The following is a 20,489-nucleotide window of genomic DNA, read 5'->3' as shown; positions in this document are numbered from 1 at the left end:
GAAATTCAGGCACTCTGGCTCAAGAATTCATGTTCCTGACCACTGTGGTAGGCTGAATAATGGCCCTCAAATATACACAGTGCCAGCTCCGCAGAACCTGTAACTTAAAGCAGAAGGGGCTTTGCAGATGTGACCGAGTTAAGGATTTGGAGATGGAGATTTTATCCTGCATTGTCTGCTTGGGTCTTGGATGTGTATGCCTGTCCATATACAAAGGGGTTAGAGGAAGATTTGGCAGCAGAAGGCAGCGTTGTGAGAGTGGAAGCTGAGGAGGAGATTTGAACACATTATGTGCCTGGCTGTGAAGATGGCGAGGAGACCCTGAGCCGAGGAACAAAGCTGTAGGCTCCAGAAAGGACAAAGTGGGTTTCTCTTGGAGCCGCTGGGAGAGAAGGAGGGGCAGGGCCCTGCTGTACCTTGGCATTGGTCCAGACAAACCATTTCACCCTTCTGAGCTCCAGAACTGTAAGGTAATATGCTGTTGATGTTTCAAATACTGCATTTGTGGTACTTGTTGTGGCAGCAGTAGAAAATTAACAAAGCCACCATGTTTTAGAGGAAGATATTGGGTTTAGTTAAGACTTTCTGTTATAAGAAAACCTCCCTTAGAATCCACCCAAGTAATGAACTATAGTAACATCCTCTTCAGTAGTCTCAGCTTTATGGCACTTGTTACTTTGTTGCCGTCAGCAGTTTCTTAGTTCTTAAAATCCCTTTCTATATAAAGCATCTATTACATATTCAAACGTAGCAGAAACTTATGAAATATTAGGAGAAAACACAATCCTTTCCTCAGGCCCAGCCTATAGCAAAAAGCTGAAGAGAATGAGCATCTGGATGTCTACTGCGTTCTAGGTGCTAAGCTAGGAATTTTCATTTTTATTCTGCCCTCATATTTGACCCTTCTTTTAGGAGTAGTTATTAATACCTCTATCTTGACAATGAGGGATGAGACTCAAAAATGTTAAATAATGTGTTCAAGGTCAGAAAAGTAATAAAGAAGATTAAAGTTCAGATTTGGGCAATGCCAAGGTGTAGACAACGTCCTGTACTCCCACTGCTCCTCGACCCGGACCGTGCCGACGAGTTTGAATGTGAGCCAGGTGTTTTCTGAGGCGCACTCGGGAGGCGCTCCGTCGTCGGAGAACCCTGACCCAGTGCCCGGTGCAGGCTGGCAGGGTCCTGTGCCCTGACAATCACATGTCTTTCTGCGTGACTCTAAAGATAGACTCAGTCTGTGTTCAGCTTTCCTCTATTCTTTTAAGCAGGAATTCAGATCAAATCATAACCCAACTTCCAGTGATAATTTAAAAGCAGTTTGCATTTTTGTGCTCTTGTGAGATAGATAGATAGATAGATAGATAGAAAAAATGGAAGTGGTACTGTAAGATTAAACCAGCTCCTGTATAACAGTAGACAGAAGGTCCAAAGCTTACCCTTAGATTCACAATGGCCTTTGATTAAAGTAGGATTAAAAGGACCACAGTTGTTTTTAGGAATCATTTTGGTCCAGAATGAGTGGTATTTACTTTTATCCTCTCCCTTTTCATCTTCCTCCCTGTCTTTCATTTCCTCCTGTCTTTTCTAGCTCCTTCCCTCCTTATCTTTCCTCTTCACAAGAAATTTGTAACTTACTGCTTTATAAAAACGGCTTCTTAGAAAATGAAAATAACTTTCAAATACAACTGTGAGGATAGACTGGAGCAATCTGCTTTTAGTTTACTAACATTCTCCAAAAGTGGTATCTGACTACAGGTATCAAATATGGAAGGGGTGCCCTGCTTAGGAAAGCTTTGATGTAGACAGATTGTTATGAGTTGACTGAATGCTTTTACCTCTATAGAGCAGAGATGGGGAAATACTTCCTGTAAAGGGTCACACAGTGAATATTCTAGGCTTTGCAGGCTATAAGGTCTTTGTCACTATTGCTAAATTCTGCCATTTATTCTGAGAGCAACCAGTTGACGGTATTCTGGTTGACAGTGTTTAAATGAGTGTCCAGGTTTGAATACACCTTCATTTATACGCGCCAAAAATTGAATTTCATATAATTTTCACATTCAGTGTAATATAGTTCTTTTTCTTCTAGCCATTAAAAATATAAAGATCATTCCTAGGTCTCTACAGAAACTGGTGCAGGGCATATTGGTTGTGGACAGTGGTTTGCTGACTGCGCTAGATGGCCTACTGCCTGCTGACAAGTCTGCCTGTGTCTCCATTGCCATTTTTAGTCTATAATTACATCTATATTTGTGTTACATTCTTAATCAGTGTAAAATCCAGATCTCTGGATTATTATAATTTAAAAGACTTTGACAGAGATTCTACCTGACATAAAAACTTACATTGCAGATGATGTAGTTAGTTGTCTACCTAATAATCATCATTCTCCACCTTCTTTGTAGGCAGAATTCCTTGTTCAGATTTTGTTCAGTTATCTGATGGCAGTGATGGTGTACATCAGGGAATATTGCTTTCTTATTCTTCTCATGTAAAAATAAATAAAATTCTAAATGAACAAAATAAAGATATTTTATCTTTTTTTGTGCATGTGGTATTTTAAAGACAGGATATGACTGTGTATTCAGGCTGCCCTTGAACACACTATATGGCCCAGGCTGGCCTCGAACTCAGCAATCCTCCTGCTTCAGCCTTCCAGGTCCTGGGATTACAGGCGTGTGTCACTGTGGCTGGCTAAGACATTTTATGTTTTTGACAGATTGCAGGTTTGATTTCCTAATGTTTTGTTAGAGGTATGTGTGTATTTTTATCTTACCTGAATCTTTACGTTTAAAGGGCACCTCCTATGCATTAGGTCATCTTTTTAAAATCCAGTCTGACAACAGGAGACACTTTTGGTGGTTATGGCCAGGAGAGTTCTGGGCAAAGGTTTTGCTAGCACCCTGTAGGTACAGAGCAGAGGACACTGCCAGCGTCTGGCAGCGCACACCCCACAGGACCCAGATGACAGAGTGTTAATAATGGCCAGAGTCCAGAAACCCTGATTTGTATCTTTCTGTTTCAATTGGTTTAGTATCTGTAATTCCTGAGTATTTTGTTGTTTTCTTTCGGGTTTATAATACGCCTGTACCAGTTCAACTTCTCACACTTGGCCTTCAGGTAGTATAGTTCTCTCCCATTTATAAAGCCTTGTAACAGGGCTCTTCGTTTTTCCCTCCTGTCATTGTGGTAAGGTAATACGTTTACTTCTGCATGTGTTACAGCCCTTACAACTCTTACTTATCTTTATATCACATTGAACAGTTGAATTTCTTTACATTTTTAAATGGCTTTACACTTTAAAATATCCATCGCATTGGACATTTGAGGGGTGCACTTTGATCACATTTCATACACACACACACACACACACACACACACACATTTGAAGCCATCACCACAAGCACAATAATGACCTTACTCATCATTGCCAAAAGTTTTCTGTTGTGCCTTAGTAATTTCTCTCCCTACCTCAGGGAGCCAGTGATCTGCTTTCTGTCTCTACAGATAACTTCTTTCTAGAATTTTTACATAAATAGAATCATAATCCATATCCTGTGTTTTTTTTTTCTGACCTATTTCTTCCAGCGTAGTTACTCTGCAATATATCCATGTTGTTATGTATCATTAGAAAACATTCCTGAAGACCAATATGCCAAACAGGTTACTACGGCAGACAGCATGCTGAATTATAGTCACATGATCTGTTTTTTCTTTTAGGTCATGACTGTCCATGGAAGGATAATCACATGAGAACACTTATTGGTACAGATGTCATTCTGCTCATCAGAGAAAATCTATCTAAAAGAAAATGTCCATATGACCACCTTCATTTCTTTATCAAATAGCTTAATGGATTCCCTTTGCTCTGATTCATGCCAAAGCCATCCTTCTCAACCAAAGCAAGAAAGGATCCTGAATGAATCTGTCCCAGGATGCCATTTTTACATCACCAAGAGGTGAAGAAAACCTCATGAACAGCAATCAGAGAGACTTGGAGAGCATCACTGGTGAGTCCAGTTTGATCATTGATGTGCTTTTGCTTGCAGAGCAAGGTGTAGGCACCTTGGTCTGGCCTGAATCACTTGCTGTGAGAAACCAAGCCTCCATTCCCCACTTGGGATCCTCAGAGATGAACTGAATTAACCTCTCCACCCCTGGCCTCCTTTACTGTGATCAGCATCTGCTTTGTGTGCCGTGCCTTTTCTGTGTTGGACGCCTGTATACTTGCCAAGTCCCTGGTGAGCAGGAACTGCGTCACTTGCACCTTATCTCCAGAGAGCCAGGGCAGAGTTACCTGTGTTTGTGTGCCCCACACACCTAACAACAGTGGCTGGCACACAGGAGGCTCTCTGGATTTCCGGGGTACACACGTGGGTGCAGGGCCTTCCTGCTTTATCTTCAAGGGTGAATCAGAAGAACACAGAACACACAAAACTCTTTCGCCTCTTAAGACTTGACTTGCGTGGCTTTTTTTAGACCTACCTCACAAAGAAAGAATATTTATGTTTGCTGAATATGTATTAATATGTTAAATATGGGATGCTGCCAGAAAACTGGTTGGGGATGTTATATAACATGGTTAATGCACATACTACTTTTCTAAAAATCCAGAAAATTCTGAATTCTGAACCCTATCTAGACTCAAAGTTGTTTTTTTCTTAAATTCTGCTTTAAAAGTTAATTATAAATTAAATAAATTATGAGACTAAAAGGCTTTACATTACCCACTTATTTACCACTTCTATTACTTTTTTTTAAATTGAAATTTCCATCTGGCATCCTTTTTGCCTAAAGAGCTTTAACATTCCTGATAATATAGGTCAGGTGTCAATGAATAGTTAAGTTTTTTTACTTCGCTGAAGATAAAAACCTCTTCAGCTTTTTGGAAAGGTGTCTTCATTGGTACAGAACTCTTAGTGACCCTTTTTTCTTCATCTTTAATGATGATGTTCTACTGTCATCTACCTTGTGTCCAGTGAATAATTTCAATTCATTTTTGTAACTTTAGTGTATCTTTTTTTCCCTATTTCTTTGCTCTTAAGATTTTTTCTTTATTACTGGTTTTTAGCAATTTGACTTTAACATAGTTTTCTTTGTGCTTATCCTATTTGAAGTTGTTGAGTGTCTTTGCTATGAGTCTGTAGTTTTAATTAAATTTGGTGGATTTGGCCATGATTTCTTCAGATATTTTTTCTGGTCTCACCTGTTTACTGTTCTTCTATAACTGTAACTGTGTGTATGTTAAATTGTTGGTCACTGATGTGAGTTTTCATTTTTTGTCCCCAATTTTTTACCCTTTGTTTTATCATTTGGATAATTTCCATTGCTGTGCCTTCAAGCCTGCTGAACTTTTCTCTGGAGAACACCTACTCTGCTGATCTTAACCCAGAGAATTTTTCCCTTTTTTTTTTTTTTTTGGTACCAGGGATCGAACTCGGGACTTTGCACTTGCAAGGCAGGCGGCAGAGCCACTGAGCTAAATCCCCAGCCCTTGAATTTTTCACTTTTGATATTATGTGCCAGTTTTATCTACATTTTATAAATGTCTCGTATATCTTCTATTTTTTTCTTCATTAAGTTCATATTTTCCTTTTAAATCTTTGAGCATACTAATTATGAGCTGTTTTGAAATTGCTAATTCTGTTCTTTGTCATTACTGCATCTGTTTCTCTTGACTTTCCTCTTGATCATGGATTTCAAATTGCATATTCTTTACATATCAAGTAATTTTTCAGGATGCTGGACATTGTGACTGTTACATTGTTAGGTGTTTGGATTTTTTTTTTTGGTACTGGGGCTCAAACTCGGGTCCTTGTGCTTGCGCAGCAGGTGGTGAAACCACTGAGCTAAATCCCTGGCCCAGGTGTTTGGATTTTTATTGCCTTCCTTGGGAAAGTATCAAAATTTGTTTTGGCAGATTTTCTGACAAGGTTTATCTTTTTGAGGTTTGTTTTAATCTTTGTTATGTGGGTCTGTGGACCCCACAGTGGTATTCTTTATTCTGGCATTAATTTAATCCCACTACCAGTAGGCATGAACCTTGTACAGTCTTTAGTGATTGTTCAAAATATTCAGTAGGGTTTTTTTTCTATTCTGGCAAGATTAAATTTAGACCTGTTACCTTTCTGTAGGAGAGTGATATAATACTGTGAAGGATGATTTGATTGTGATGAGGGCAGACCAATTTTGAGGCCATATTCAACAGAAACAAAAGGACATTCTGAATCTAAAATGGAGACAGTGTAGTTGGGAAGAAGTGAGAATATGGGAGAGACATTTGGAGGGTAAAATGGTAGAGAGGACCTTGTTGAGCATGGGCAAACAAGAGTAATAAATAGTACATCAGAAATATGGAAGCAGGTGGAAGGAGCTAGTCTGAAGAATTTTTAGCTCAGTCTACTAAATTTGGGTTGTGAATTCATTTTTAAAATTACTTTTTTGGAAATAATAAATTATGACCTTGAGTTTTCACAGGATTTCATTAATACTTAAAGAAAACTTCTCCTGGGCCGGGAATTTAGCTCAGTGGTTTCACCACCTGCTACACAAGCGCAAGGACCCGAGTTCGATCCCCAGTACCAAAAAAAAAAAAGGAAAGAAAACTTCTCTTTAACCCAGCATCAGTTTTGCTCTTCATTTCCATTACACTCTTGAATATTGAATAGTTTGCATTTTCACTTCTGTATATTTATGTTCACCCTCTCTTCCTGCAAGTATTATAGTGACAACCTGTATACATCATATGTGTGGCAAGAAGAAGTTGCACCATCACTTGGAATTTGTCGTAATAAAATTTGAATGTATTTTCAGGGCTGTTATTTAAGAGATTTGTCAAGGATTGAGAGCTTCTTTAGAGCCATAACTAAGATTTATATCTGCATTACAAAGCCTGCTTCTCCTTCTGGATAAATAGGGATATCTGACACTGCTGGCCTTCGTCCTTGACTTATTAAATTGTTATTAATAAGTTAATGTCAAGTAGTACACATTTATCCTTTTAAAGTTTGTTTTCTTTGCCAGAGTTAGAGCATATTTCTTTTTACTACTCAGAAAGGAAATACCACATCGCTTAAAAGTGAGAGGGTGGATAATTACATCCTGTGTTTTTTCTATTTTAAGTATGTTAAAAGAGATAAGGCATCCCCCCGCTTAAATGGCTAAATTTGGGAGGTGTTAGATGATGGACATCATCATCTTCCTGTCCTGGTATCCTGGAAACAGGACACCAGGAGCAGACACATCAAGAAGAAAATCCCAGTGGTGTGCAGAGACAGTGCGCTAGTGAGAAAGTAGCAATGTGAACAGCCTCCAGGGAGCCCTACTGTGTGCCAAATGTTATCCTGGGTGCTTTGGTTGTTTGTAACTTACTTACTTCTAACTATTACTGTGTATGGTAGATGATTCTCTTTATTTCACAGAATGGAAATGAAGACAGAATAAGTCATGTATCTAACATCCACAACTAATAAGTGGAAGAGTAAATTTAGAAACTTGGGTCTGTTGCCAGAGCCCCGAGTTCTTTCTGACATTAAGAATGAAAAATAGGAAAATAAATAAAGTAGGTGTCTGGAGAAGTTAGCAGATCTGTAAGGCTAATACGGTCTGCTAAAGGCATGATGTGTGGGAGCCTGTCCTAGGACAAGTGGCCAGCCTCTGTCCTGGGAGGAAATGGGGGACAGCAGTAAGGGGAGCCTGTGCTTGTGTGGGCACAGTACTGGACAGGAAATCTCACAAGCCTAGTGCTCCTCAGTAAGCCACTCACCTGAATGGCTGTTTCCTTAGGTAGGTGACAGGATGGGTGGTTTCTGAAGTGCCTGCCACCATGCGTATTCTGTAATTATGTAGATGCTCCAGCAACCTTAGACTTGAGTTGATTGCTAAGTCTAAAAACTCATCAGCGAAACAATAATGAAGATATTTAGCAAATGTTCCATGGCATGCCAGGCACTGTTCCTAAGTACGAGTATTTTTCCTGCTCGTCTTACTTAATTCACACAGCCACTGTGGATAAGTACACAATACTGTCACAGCCATTGTACAAATGAGAAGCAAGGCTTAGAGGTAGGTAACCCACCCGGCATCACATTACGTTATGTGCAGAGACAGGACTTGTGCCCAGGACAGTCGCCTGTATCCTAGGAAATGTATATCTGAAGGCAAGGGAGGATTGTTAGGAGGAAGCTATGTTTTTTTCTCCTTTAAATATCCTTCTCACATACTTAAGTCTTTAATTATACCACACTTTAAAATAAAAATTCTCAAGTACTTACGAGTGCTTTGTAGACATTAATTTTTTAAAAAATTTCTAGTTGTGCTCGCTTCGGCCCCACATATACTAAAAAATTTCTAGCTATTGATAGAGAATAGTAAAACATAATTTTACATATTTTGAAAAAAATTCTTCCACAATGTTCAGATTTTATTATTACAGAACATTGAATTTTGTCCTTTTTGAATTGACTGTTTTCTGCTGGTTCGTTTGTGTTGCTCCTCTTCAATCCCCTGCTCGAGATGTAAGTGGAGATAGACTCCTTTAAAAACATTGATAACAGGGGCCCGGGGATTTAGCTCAGTGGCACCACATCTGCTTTCCAAGCACAAGGTCCTGAGTTTGATCCCTTGTAACCCCCCCAAAAAAAAATTTCTACAGAAGAGATAAGAAATTGTCTCCAATTCATATTAAGTTTTAAAAACATAGTTATATTCACCGAGCAATATATTGGGGTTTTTTTGGTACTGCGGAACCACTGAGCCAAATCCCCGGCCCCAAGCAATATACTTTTGATAGAGTGTATTTAAATTTTGTGGCATTATTTTTACTTTAGAAGTTCTCTTTTTAAGGAAATCCAGAGAAAGACCAACAACAGTAAGTCAGTGGAAGAATGATCTCATCTAATGTTTCTTTGGTTTGCAGCCTTCAAAAATCTGATTTCAGGGCCGAGGATTTAGCTCAGTAGTTCCGCCGCCTCCCTCGCAAGCACAAGGACCTGAGTTTGATCCCTGGCACAAATAACAAAAAAATCCTATTTCACTGGTGAACTGAAATGTGCTGAATTCATTACACGAGCTCTCCCCCTAGATGTCTGCTCTGATGGGGACCTCCCTGAAGTGGAGCTGGTGAGCCTGCTGGAGGAGCAGCTGCCGCAGTACAAGCTGAGGGTGGACTCGCTCCTCCTGTACGAGAACCAGCACTGGGTGCAGTCACAGCTCCAGCCGCAGCATGTGTCTGATGCCCTCTCCCCAGTCCTTGCTGAAGAGACTTTCCGCTACATGAGTGAGTGTTTTTACCCTGTTAGAGCTTACGCATGGAAATAAGATCGTGGGTTTCACAGAACTGACTTTGAAACTTTCAACACTTGACGATTATGTGGTGTTTGCCTGCTTTGATGCTGTAGCTGACTTCACAGGGAGAGACAGTGTACATCTGGTACAGGAAGATGCTCATCCCTGCAGCTCTGAGTGACCAGGTTGCAAGCATATGTGGATGTTTCCATTTCTTCCATCTTTTAGGAGATATCTTCTTCAGGTTGAGGAGAAAAAAGGACTTTTAAAAAAATTAGTGAATTATTTGAAATTTTAATATCCCCGTATAGCTGTCAACATTTGTAATTCCAATAGTTTGGTACCTTTTTTGGCATTTATTTTCTCTTATTCCACATAGCCTCAGAAATTATGTCAGTCCTTAAAGAGCAAAGCTCCTAGATGCAGTGGCTTAAGTACGTAAAGATCCAGAGAGAACGCTTCAGTGAGGGACTGAGCTGGATTGTCCTGAAAACAGATCCGTGTTGCCACCAACCTGTTAGAAATGACAGAATCAGAGCTAAACTCTGAAATATGGAGACCTGTTTCCACTTCATCCTTCTTTTAGAGTTCTGCATTAAGGCTGAACTTTCTTTGTTTTTCTTTTTTTAATGGCAGTATACAGATATATGCATAGTACCTATTAGAATATGTACAAAGTCTTTAAGTGCATCAGTGGTGTATTTGTGAAATTCATTTAACTTGAATTAAGTATGAGATTGTATCAGGTCCTTGACGTTTTCCCAGTGAATGCTTCTGTGCTTTTAATGCACATTATTGCTACAGAATGATTATTATGCAGTACTGACTTTCATAGTGATCAGAACCAGGAACTCTTAGAACTTATTTACTTCTTACAGTTTTCTCTCTTGCTTGCTCTTTCTCTTTTTAAAAGTTTTTTGAGATTGGGTTGCTATGTAGCTCAGGCTGGCCTTGAACTCACAATGATCCTCCTGCCCAGCCCCTGGTGTGCTGGGAAAACACGTATGCACTGTCATGCCTCACTCTTTTATTGTAGTTTTCTAGAACTTACTGCCTACAAGTGTGAGGAGGAGGAGATTCTAAACATCATTTAAACTTGAATTGAAATATCAGGAAGCTCAAATAAAACTATTTGTGTCCTTAATATTTCTTTTGGCTATCTGAATTAAGCTAAATTAAGATGTTCAAAGTTTCCTTGTTTTTAGTTTTGAGAAATTTCTTAGGATTTCTGGAAAATTATTTTAGAAGGAATATTTTTAATTTCCATTTCTCTTCTTTTTTTTTGAGTTTATAAATTTTTTTTTTTTTTTTGGTACCGAGGATCAAACTCGGGACCTTGCACTTGCGAGGCTGGTGGCAGAACCACTGAGCTAAATCCGCGGCCCGACTTTATAAATATTTTGAGAAAAACTATCAAACTGAAATTTTATTAGGATAAACTTAATTTGTCATTATTTTTATAAAATGACATAGAAAGTACCCCTTGCTTGTTCCTGGTCCTGTAAGCCACACTGTGGGAGGTGGAGAGTAAAGCTATAGCTTAGCAAGGTATCTTAGGATCATGATTTAATGGAGTTACTTTTAAGATGAACTTTTAGGGCCAGGGATTTAGCTCAGTGGTTTCTCCGCCTGCTGCGCAAGCACAAGGACCAGAGTTCAATCCCCGGTTCCAAAAAAAGAAAAAAAAAAAAAGATGAACTTTTAAATTAAAAGACTAGAAAATAAAAAGGTATGAAAATTCTGAATACTTTTTTTGGTCCCGGGGATCGGACTCAGGACCTTGCACTTTCGAGGCAGGCACTGGAACCACTGGGCTAAATCCCTGGCCCTGAAATACTTTTTAAGACTTTATACTCCGAGTTCAATCCCCGATACCAAAAAATAAATAAATAAATAAATAAAATTATTCCCTTGAACACTGTGATGTGTTTTGTATAGTCTTTTTTTTTTCCTTGGTACTGGGGATGGAACTCGGGACCTTGCACTTTCAAGGCAGGTGCTGGAACCACTGAGCTAAATCCCCGGGCCCCAAGGGAATAATTTTTAACTTGAGATTAATCATACAATACAAGCCCATACTTCTGGTTTCTGGGAAAGTAACCTCTTCCATTAGTCTCTTGGTATTATTTTCACTTCAGTAATTTGAAAATTGAACTATAGATGATGGACCTAGATCATAAAACAAATAGGTTATAATTGGTTCACTAATTTATCTCTGTACTATAGTTTAATTTCACTATTATTTTAAAGACATCGATTCTTTGGGTTAATAATTTAATCAAGTATGATCACATTTTGAATTTGTATCTTATGAATGTAAAAGATAAGTGATTTACTTTAGAGAATTGAGCAAAGTTTATTTAAATTTTTAAATTTTTATTAGTACATATGATTGAACAAAGTTTAAAAAGCAAGAATATAGAACCTTCTTTTCCCGTGTGTGTGTGTGTGTGTGTGTGTGTGTGCGCGCGCGCCCGCGTTGGGATCAAACCCAGGGCCTTGGGAATGTGAAACAAGCCCTCTGCCACTGAACTGTGCTCCGGCCTCTCTTCCCACAGTGCTCTGTGCCCCGGGTCCAGATTTGTGACTGGATAACTTGTCACCTCCTGGCAGCCCATCCCAGGGCTCAGAGCCTCTCTTCCTGCTTCCCTCATGGGCTGTGGATCCATGTGTTCACTAAAGTGCTGCCCAGTCACTGAGGAGGAGAGGTGGCACAAGCATAGATGCTTCACAAGTAACGCACAGAGCTGTGAGAAGGAAACGCTGTTAGAGGGAAGCATGGGCCTTTCAGTTGGAACCTCTCTCACAGCAGTAAAGACGGGGAGCTTTCCTGAAGTGACTCAAACCAGAAAGTGGTTGTTTACTGAGAGCACTTGAGAGCAGTGCCTGCTACACTCGCTCAAGAAGTTCACGGTGCTCAAGGAATGTCTTAGGTGTTGAATAGGTCATCCGGGGTTTTCCTCATTTTACTGCAGTAAGGCAAGCCCGACAGTAAGCTATGGGCGAACTGTAGCACCCAAACACACAGGACCGGAAATACCATCTGTTGGTGAAGAGGTCAAAAATAGACAACGTAGATTTTATTTGGGAATAGAGGATTGCCAGCACCACTCTCTGAGGCATAAGAAAAAGAGGAAGGGAGAATGTTTGGTAACACAAGTTTTATTTCAGGCAGTCATTTTCAAAATGTGGGCCCGCCATCAGTATCACCGGGAAACTTGTTAGGCAAATTCTTGGATGCACCAGGGCTGGAACCCAGCAGGCTGCACTAATGTGTTTTCCTGGTGATGCTGATGTGCACTCGTGTTTGAGAACCACTGCTAGGAAGCGTGGTAAACCAAAGTGAGTAGCCATTTCACCGAGGAATTAGGAAGGGTGTACAATTTTACAGATAAATATACTTGCAGAATTTATTGCCTGTCGTTGGTACGTATATTTTTCCTCACATTCTGCCCTCAGAAATCATCAGCTTGTACTAGCATGAAAAAAAATGTGACTGATAATGTTCAGAAAGTGTTAATCGTCAGCCAGGTCCTCAAGGCTAGCAGATTTATAATACCCCTAGATCAGCCCTCTCAGTTGGTTTCACAAGAGAATTAAGCATGTGCCCTCGTACATCTGTTGTATAATCTTAACACCTACACATCGTATACTAGCTTTGTGCCTTCCTCTAGAGATTTGGGAAACTTGTCCCTCAAATCATTGTCTGCAGTGTGTAATTCTCCCGGTGGGTGGGGGGTCCCTGTTGAGAAAGGCAGCCTGGCTGGTGTGCATTTTCTCCTTTTGTTCTGTCTCTGTTCTTCAGAAGGCAGTTTTCCATGTTGCAGAATTGTCTTCTGTATTATACAAGGAAGAGCTGCATTCACTTCAGGTTAAAACCACTCACCCTGCCTGTAGTTATCAGGAGCTGTTTGCAGATTTTACTGCACATGTTGACAGTGTTTGTGTTTTCTTTTATTTTTTGTTGTCATTTTGGTTTGGTTTGAGCTGGTATGGGAAGGTTGCAGAGTAATGAAAGATTAGAAGTCTTTTTAAAATTCAGAAATTGTGGTATCTTGGAAAGGGACATGTGAAAGAACTGTTATGCACCATCTCTTGTAAATGACAGACAGCAGAATGAAGTGACATTGGTATTCCTGGACATAGTGTGAGAAATTAGGCACGGATACAACATAAAGTAAAAACCAGGAAAGAGAGCCGGGGGTTTAGCTCAGTGGTTTTGCTGCCTGTTGCGCGAGCGCAAGGACCGGAGTTCAATCCCCGGTACCAAAAAAAACCCCAGGAAAGTGCTCATTTGCCACACAGCTCCTATTTTCAGAAACATTGATTCTCCAAGTATTTCCCCAAAAAACAGTGAATATTAGTGAACAACCTTCAGAAATCAAGTGGCAAAATTTTTTATGTGATAATATATATTTTTAAATAAAATTTCAAGTGGCACATTGTTCTGTAAAAATGTTTATCATCTCCCTGATATACAGAAAAGTTTATGTGGGGAAATAAGAAAAGGTCATTGCTTATTTCTGTACCATTTAACATATTTTTCTTTAATGACAGAGAACTGTTAGATTTTGATACAACTGATTATAATAAAGACAGCCTGCTGGTCAGTCCTGGTCTGTGGCTTCTGCAGCATTTAATTACTGTGCTCAGTGACAGGAGAGCTCTGAGATTTGCAGAGAACCTCTGGAGTCATCAGGCAGTGTCCTTATCAAAACATGTATCAGGGAGAGAGAGCACCGATGAGCTTTCAGGGAAGAAGCCTTCAGCTTTGTGGTGGCCTAGTCTCGGGTTGGTTATATATAGTCTGCTTCACATAAAGCATAAGAATCAGAGAATTATGGTTGCACTAACTTTTTTGTCATAATATATAAATAACTTAAATTTAATTTTTATATTTTGAAACCTTTTAACAAGAGTTGTTTTTTTTTTATGATTGCAGAAACATTTTTTCTTCATGGGAAATTAGCCAAAAACCCCCACAAAGAAGTCTGAAAAGAAAGCAACAGATCAACCATAATTCCTATCCAGAGATAACCACTACTAATATTTTAAAGCCAGATGCAGAGGTACCCACCTGTAATCCTAGCAGTTTGGGAGGCTAAGGCAGGAAGATAATCAAGTTCAAGTTTCATCTGAGGGCACTTAGTAAGAGCCTCTCTCAAAATAAAAATTTTGAGAGAAATAAAAATTAAAAAGGGCTGGAAGTCTAGCTCAGTGGTAGAGTGCCCTGGGATGGATCCATACTACCACCAAAAAAAGAAAAACCCACCCATACTAATGTATATCCTTCCAACCTTTCTTGTATACAGGTATGTATTGCTATGCTCCCACTTTTAAGGGAAAATTGAGCCAGGCATGGTGGTGCGTGCCTGTAGTAATCCCAGCACTCAGAAGGCTAAGGCAGGAGATCACTGTGAGTTTAAGGCTAGCCTGAGCTACATAGTGAAACCCTGTCTCAAAAAAAGAAAAAAGGCAAAATTGAGATCTGGGCTATTTTATAACATGTGTTCACGGATGTCATACTCTGGTGTTTCATTAGATGAGGGTTTTTTTTTTTTTGCTACCAGGGGTCGAACTTGGGTCCTTGCACTTACCCAGCAGATGGCAAAACCACTGAGCTAAATCCCTGGCCCCTAGATGAGGGCTTTTTGATCTTAGGGTGGCTGTGGTAGAAACAGCAGCATGGCGGGAAGAGCTGTAGCTTTTCTGATGATGGTGAGTTGAGCATTGTCACCTGCATATTAAAATCCTGACTCTGCCACTTGTGGCTTGCTTTGTGATCTTGGAAATGTCACATAATTCCTCTCAGAAAAGTCTTAGGAGAAAATGAGATCGTTGAACTAGCAAACTTAAATTCTCATACTGCGACAAGTGGTGAGCATTAGTGATAAGAGATGCACTTTTGTTTTTCCTCTTTACAACATTTTTATTCTGAACATTTATTTACTGTATTAGTGTCCTTTTTCTTCCCCTTTCTTCATGTGTGACCCACAGTCACAGTTGTTACCTGCTCAGCATACTGGACCCTCACGTGCCGTGTACTTTTAAAGCAGTTATCTGAACACTGTTTGTCTGAGGTCCCAGGGTGCCTGGTTCTCACTTTGGGTGTCTTTTAGCCCTAGGTTGGTGGTTTTGTCCTGGCTGCACATCATAACACTTGGGAATCTGCTTGTTACCCGAGGCTCCAGATCAATTCAATCAGAATCTGTAGCTAAGCACCTCTGCTCCAGGTTACTCTCGGTTTTGCAGCCTCTCGCTGGTTTTCTATTTTTTTGCAGAACCCGGGATTGAATTTAGGACCTTGCTCCTACCAGGCAGGCACTGGCGCCACTGAGCTGAACCTCCAGCCCCACTAGCTAGTTTTCTGTAATTAGTTTAGAGCACAGATGTATTGATTTAATTTTCCCCTAATTTGTTATTGACGTAGAAGTAGAAGAAAGCATGGATTATAGGCACCTGCCTTAATTTGTAATCCTTTGTTCTCGCTCTGCCACCCAGTTTAGTTGTCTGAAAAATGGTCTGTTCCTTACTCTCAATTGCCTCTTTTCTTAGCACCATGGTTAGATTAAAGGGCCACTTTCTCTACTTGTGAATATGAATTCTTTTGGAGTAAAAATACTTAAGCTTTTTTTAAGTTCTGTATTTTCATCTTAAGCCTTTATCTCGTTTCCTACCGTTGAGCCTATAATTTTTCTCATTATCTTTCAATTCTTACCAGTATTTAAAATTATCTATTATTTCTGAGGCCTATAAATAATTGTTTTTAACTGTTTTAGTTCTAGGCACAGACAGGGTGGAGCAGATGACCAAAACATACAATGACATTGACATGGTTACACATCTCCTGGCAGAGGTAGGAACACATCTTTTTTTTTCTCTAGTACAAAAAGCTAAAACTTGAGGATTATTTGGAAACTGTCAAATTGTTTATCAGTTAAAAGACGACATGTTATTGGGGTTATTTAGTGTAAGGTGGTTGCAGTGGGAACAACTGGCATACCAACTGGCATTCCAGGGTAGATGGTTCCTGAAGTTTGTAGTGAAGTTGTAGATGATGGGAAGATTGATTGATGTGGTGCCAGCTGGCTACCTTTCCTAGGAAAAAAAATGGTTTTAAAATTGTCCTTGCTATTACTTATCCTGGGCTAGAGCTGCCCGTTCAAGAAGAAGCTCAACTGCAGACCAGCACCTGCAGGTGGGAGCATCTCCCGTTGTTTACTCCTCGTGTGGGCTCTTTGAGCTCACCCTGGCCATGGCATTTTTAATATGCACAGTGGTAAAACTGGCAGTCAAGGTGTTCTCTTCTGTACTCAGTTTCACTTGATCTTGTGAAAGACTTTCTCCATGGTGTGCATTTCTGTCCTCTCTGCCCAGTTCCCCAGAAGGACTTCCATGTGTGGCTAAAAGATACGTGGCCTTGTAATGCAAAGATAATCCATCCATTTTCATGTGCCATGGAGAGGAAGCAGAGAAGCTTAATTTTACTCATTAAGTGATTAATGAAAGCAGAACCCACATTCATCTGTAAAGCAGATTAAGTATAGACGGTTTTTCATCCTATAAATAAAATCATGATCACTGTCAGGCACGTGCCCTTGCCAAGTGCTCATCTGTCCAAAAAAGTGACCAAGTAGACCCGGTTGACCCTCCCTGCAGGCCTCCTTGCATCACACCAGCAGCATCATAGCTCCTTCTCTGTAGTCTAGGCTGAATCCTCTAGTCTCAAAATGCCCAATCTTTTATTCCTATTTTATTTCACATTGTCATTCTTGTACCAGTTATCGGCAGAGCTCTTGGCTGTGTTGTCCTCTTAAGTCGCAGGGTCTGACTACATGTGAGTATGCTCTAGATGGAACTGTTTTCAACATACTCACCTGGTTCCTGTGTCATAAAGACCTTATTCTGTATCATTACTCTGCTTCCTGCACAGTTCCTCTCAACGTATTTGGGGGCTTTTACTATACATGGTGTGTGTGTGTGTGTTTCTCTGTGTCTGTATATATGCTGGAGATTGAACCCAAGGCCTCCAGCCTGCTAAGTGCTTCTGCCGTTGAACTATACCCCCAACACCTCACCTTCCTCAAAGTCTATGTTGACTTTCTTTTTCTTTTTCCTTTTGTTTGTCTTATGTCGATCTCCTAATTCCCTAAACTTATGTAAGTCTAAAGGTTGAACTATTGGGTCCTAATGACTAGGATAATCAATACCATCTCACTTGATGTCAAGAAAAGAGATTCCTTCTTGCATTTATAAACATAATATTTGACCAAAATTTGTTAAACATTCCTTTATGGTATTTGCGTGTTAAAATGAATCTCAGTGCTTTCTAGGACATTTGAAAAAGTGTATTGAAATTAACTGCAGAATTTCTAAATTGCTATCTAATTTTGTCTGTACCCAAAGAAAAGATGTATTTGGTATTTTAACAGAGGGATCGTGACCTGGAGCTAGCTGCTCGAATTGGACAAGCTCTCTTAAAGCGGAATCATGTCTTATCTGATCAGAATGAAGCCCTGGAGGAGCAGTTGGGGCAAGCCTTTGATCAAGTAAGCCTTGGATGTGATACTTGTACCATGAGATGATTAGATCTCATGCAGTGCAGAAATATATTTTCCACAGGCATCCCTGAAATGATGACAGTAGGTCAGTAACACTGGTACCTGTTGAATTGTTGACAGCCATTGAGCTAAACGGTAGAGAGTGAAATGCTGTGATGCAGAAGAGTGCTCGGGTACTCTGCTCTCATCAGTTCAAAGCCTTTCAGCATCATAGTGCCTGTGACACGCTTCTTAGATTCCTGGACTGTCCCCACGCCTTTGTGTGTACACTTTGTCTGTGATCTGATTTTCAGTTTATTTATTTAAATTACTTATTTGTTCTAGTTTGTTTGGGTTTTTTTTTTTTTGGTGGTACTGGGGATTGAACTCAGGACCTTGCACTTGCGAGGCAGGTGCGGCACCACTGAGCTAAATTCCCGGCCCCTGCCTGGTTTTAAATTTATTTTTTTTAAAAATAAGTACCCAGTAAAAATAAAAGAAGGGGAAAAAAACTAAAAAGAAAAATAAGTACCCAAATATAGGTATCTTTACTCAGAAACCAAAATAGAAGGTAGGAGAAAAAAGAAATATTTGAAAATCATTTGTTCCATATCAATAAATGCTTATAGTAAAATTATCTTATTATTAACTTGAACAGTTAAATTTCAAATTTTCTGACTTGTTATTTTTGTCTGGTTTCAATTATATTTAATGAATACATTATGGTTGATAGAATTTAGACCTTTATGTTGAAAGTATTTATCCCTAGAACTAAAATTATTACTCCTAGGAAGACAGTTGTATACAGTTTAAAGGTGTAAGCCCTGAGGATGAGAATTTGAAATAGGGGTCTGTTCTGATACTTTGAAAGTTTTTCAGTTTTGTTTCGTTTTCAGTTGTGATTGTATCATTATTATCTTCTGTACAAATTTCCTCCTATATTCCTGTTTATTGTAGAGTATGAATACTATACTATAGAAAAAGTTATATTTTTTGGGTGATACAAAGCTGAAGTTTAGGAATTATCTGGGATCAGTTTCTCTTGTTTTAGCACTTGTTCCTAGAGTTATTCAAATCTAGCAGCTGATTTTGTGATTTTTTTTTTTATGGTGAAAAACTGTTCTATAAATTAGAAGCTATATTATATCTAACTAATGCAAAATAAGGAGCATATTTTAACCGAGCACTTCTTATGTGCAGGTTAATCAGCTGCAGCATGAGCTGTCCAAGAAAGACGAGTTGCTTCGAATCGTCTCCATTGCTTCTGAAGAGAGTGAAACTGATTCCAGCTGTTCTACACCTCTTCGGTTCAATGAGTCCTTTAGCTTATCTCAGGGTTTGCTGCAGTTGGATATGTTGCAAGAAAAGCTCAAGGAACTGGAAGAAGAGAATATGGCCCTTCGGTCCAAAGTACATTCAGTTCATTCTCATTTTCTTTTACTTGAAAGGTTATAAAACTGGTCCAGGTAGTATTGAAATGAAATATAATAGCATTCCAGTTAGGGGTGGCCGACAAAGATATTTGTACCTTCCACTGTTACCTGGAGCCCACTGAAAAGTGGTGATAGCAGGTTGTCAAATAAAATAAGGATAGCTACAGCAGAGGATACACATCTTGTGGAGTCTACACAAATAACTAAGTAACTGGGAGATGAGCTGTGTTGGAAAGTTACAAAGGTCTGTGAGCTTGAAGAATAGCGTAAGTCAAGGAAGTCCTGTTTAAGCAAGCACACTTGGGCTGAAGCTACAGACTCATCTGACAGACATGCAGCTTCCAAGGTGTGAGTGAGCACGAAAAGGCCCTGAGGGAGTGAGGCAGATGTTTACTGCTTCAATTTCCGTACCTTCATTTTGTGGCCGGCTTGACAAATGGTTGGAATCTTTTTCTTCTTATATGAGTGATAAACTAATCTTCAAACCGCAAAGCTTGTTGTAGTTATTACTGTAAAACCATTAGACCATAGCATCACATACAGACGTTTTTTTCTTGAAGGCTTATCATATCAAGACAGAAACTTTTACCTATGAAGAGAAGGAGCAACAGCTGGTCAGTGACTGTGTTAAAGAACTCCGTAAGTAAGAACACACTGTTTCATAGCCTTTAGACGATTCTTTGGTAGGATATCTCCAACTCAGAAATTCGATCAGTGGTTTCAATAGAAGCATCTGAACAAGCAATTTAAAATTCCTTTTTTTTTTGGCACCAGGGATTGAACTCAGGTCCTTACGCTTTCGAGGCAGGCAGCGGAACCACTGAGCTACATGCCCAGCCCGTAAAATTCTTAATGTCTTCTTCTGGTTTGTTTTGCTATAACAGAGTATTGGAGTCTTTTCAGATACTGGGTGACTTATAAAGGGGCTTGTTTGTTCAGAATTCTGGTGTTGGAGGGTTCCCACAACCTGGGCCTGTGTCCTAGTGTGTACTCGTGTCTTCCAGAGACTTCGAGTGACCCCAGACACCTCCCATGAGACCACCCAAGAGGTCCCGCCACCTCCCCACCACACTGGGCCATGCTTTCTTCCCCACAACTCTAAGGGGCAAGCTACACCCAAACACAGCAGTCACTGAACATCTCAGACTGTTACACTGAGCCCATACTCCCAATAAGACACCGGGCTGGGGATTTAGCTCAGTGGTTTTGCTGCCTGCTGTGCAAGCACAAG

General features: G+C 39.8%; 1 protein-coding gene across 6 annotated transcripts in view; it reads left to right on the top strand.

The window, feature by feature from the left end:
* Positions 1-20,489, top strand: part of Trak2 (trafficking kinesin protein 2) — a 60,123-nt gene that overhangs the window by 20,731 nt on the left and 18,903 nt on the right. For 3 of the 6 annotated variants that reach the window (XM_004872288.4, XM_004872287.4, XM_013068336.3), the window contains 6 exons: positions 3,721-4,010; positions 9,083-9,277; positions 16,065-16,141; positions 17,718-17,834; positions 19,026-19,235; positions 19,819-19,897. In XM_004872288.4, the coding sequence (XP_004872345.1) occupies positions 3,920-4,010; positions 9,083-9,277; positions 16,065-16,141; positions 17,718-17,834; positions 19,026-19,235; positions 19,819-19,897 (769 nt within the window). In that variant the 5' untranslated portion in view covers positions 3,721-3,919. Of the gene's footprint in view, positions 1-3,720; positions 4,011-9,082; positions 9,278-14,227; positions 14,355-16,064; positions 16,142-17,717; positions 17,835-19,025; positions 19,236-19,818; positions 19,902-20,489 lie in introns of those variants that run through there. The other 3 variants (XM_004872291.4, XM_021250267.2, XM_004872290.4) reach the window with 3 other exon arrangements.

This window comes from Heterocephalus glaber, unplaced genomic scaffold, assembly GCF_053883595.1.
Source record: "Heterocephalus glaber isolate CG9 unplaced genomic scaffold, H.glaber_assembly_v1.0 deba00001743, whole genome shotgun sequence".
Classification (NCBI taxonomy): domain Eukaryota; kingdom Metazoa; phylum Chordata; class Mammalia; order Rodentia; family Bathyergidae; genus Heterocephalus; species Heterocephalus glaber.
The sequence above is the reverse complement of the archived record's forward strand: the minus strand, read 5'-3'. Positions and strand labels throughout refer to the sequence as shown.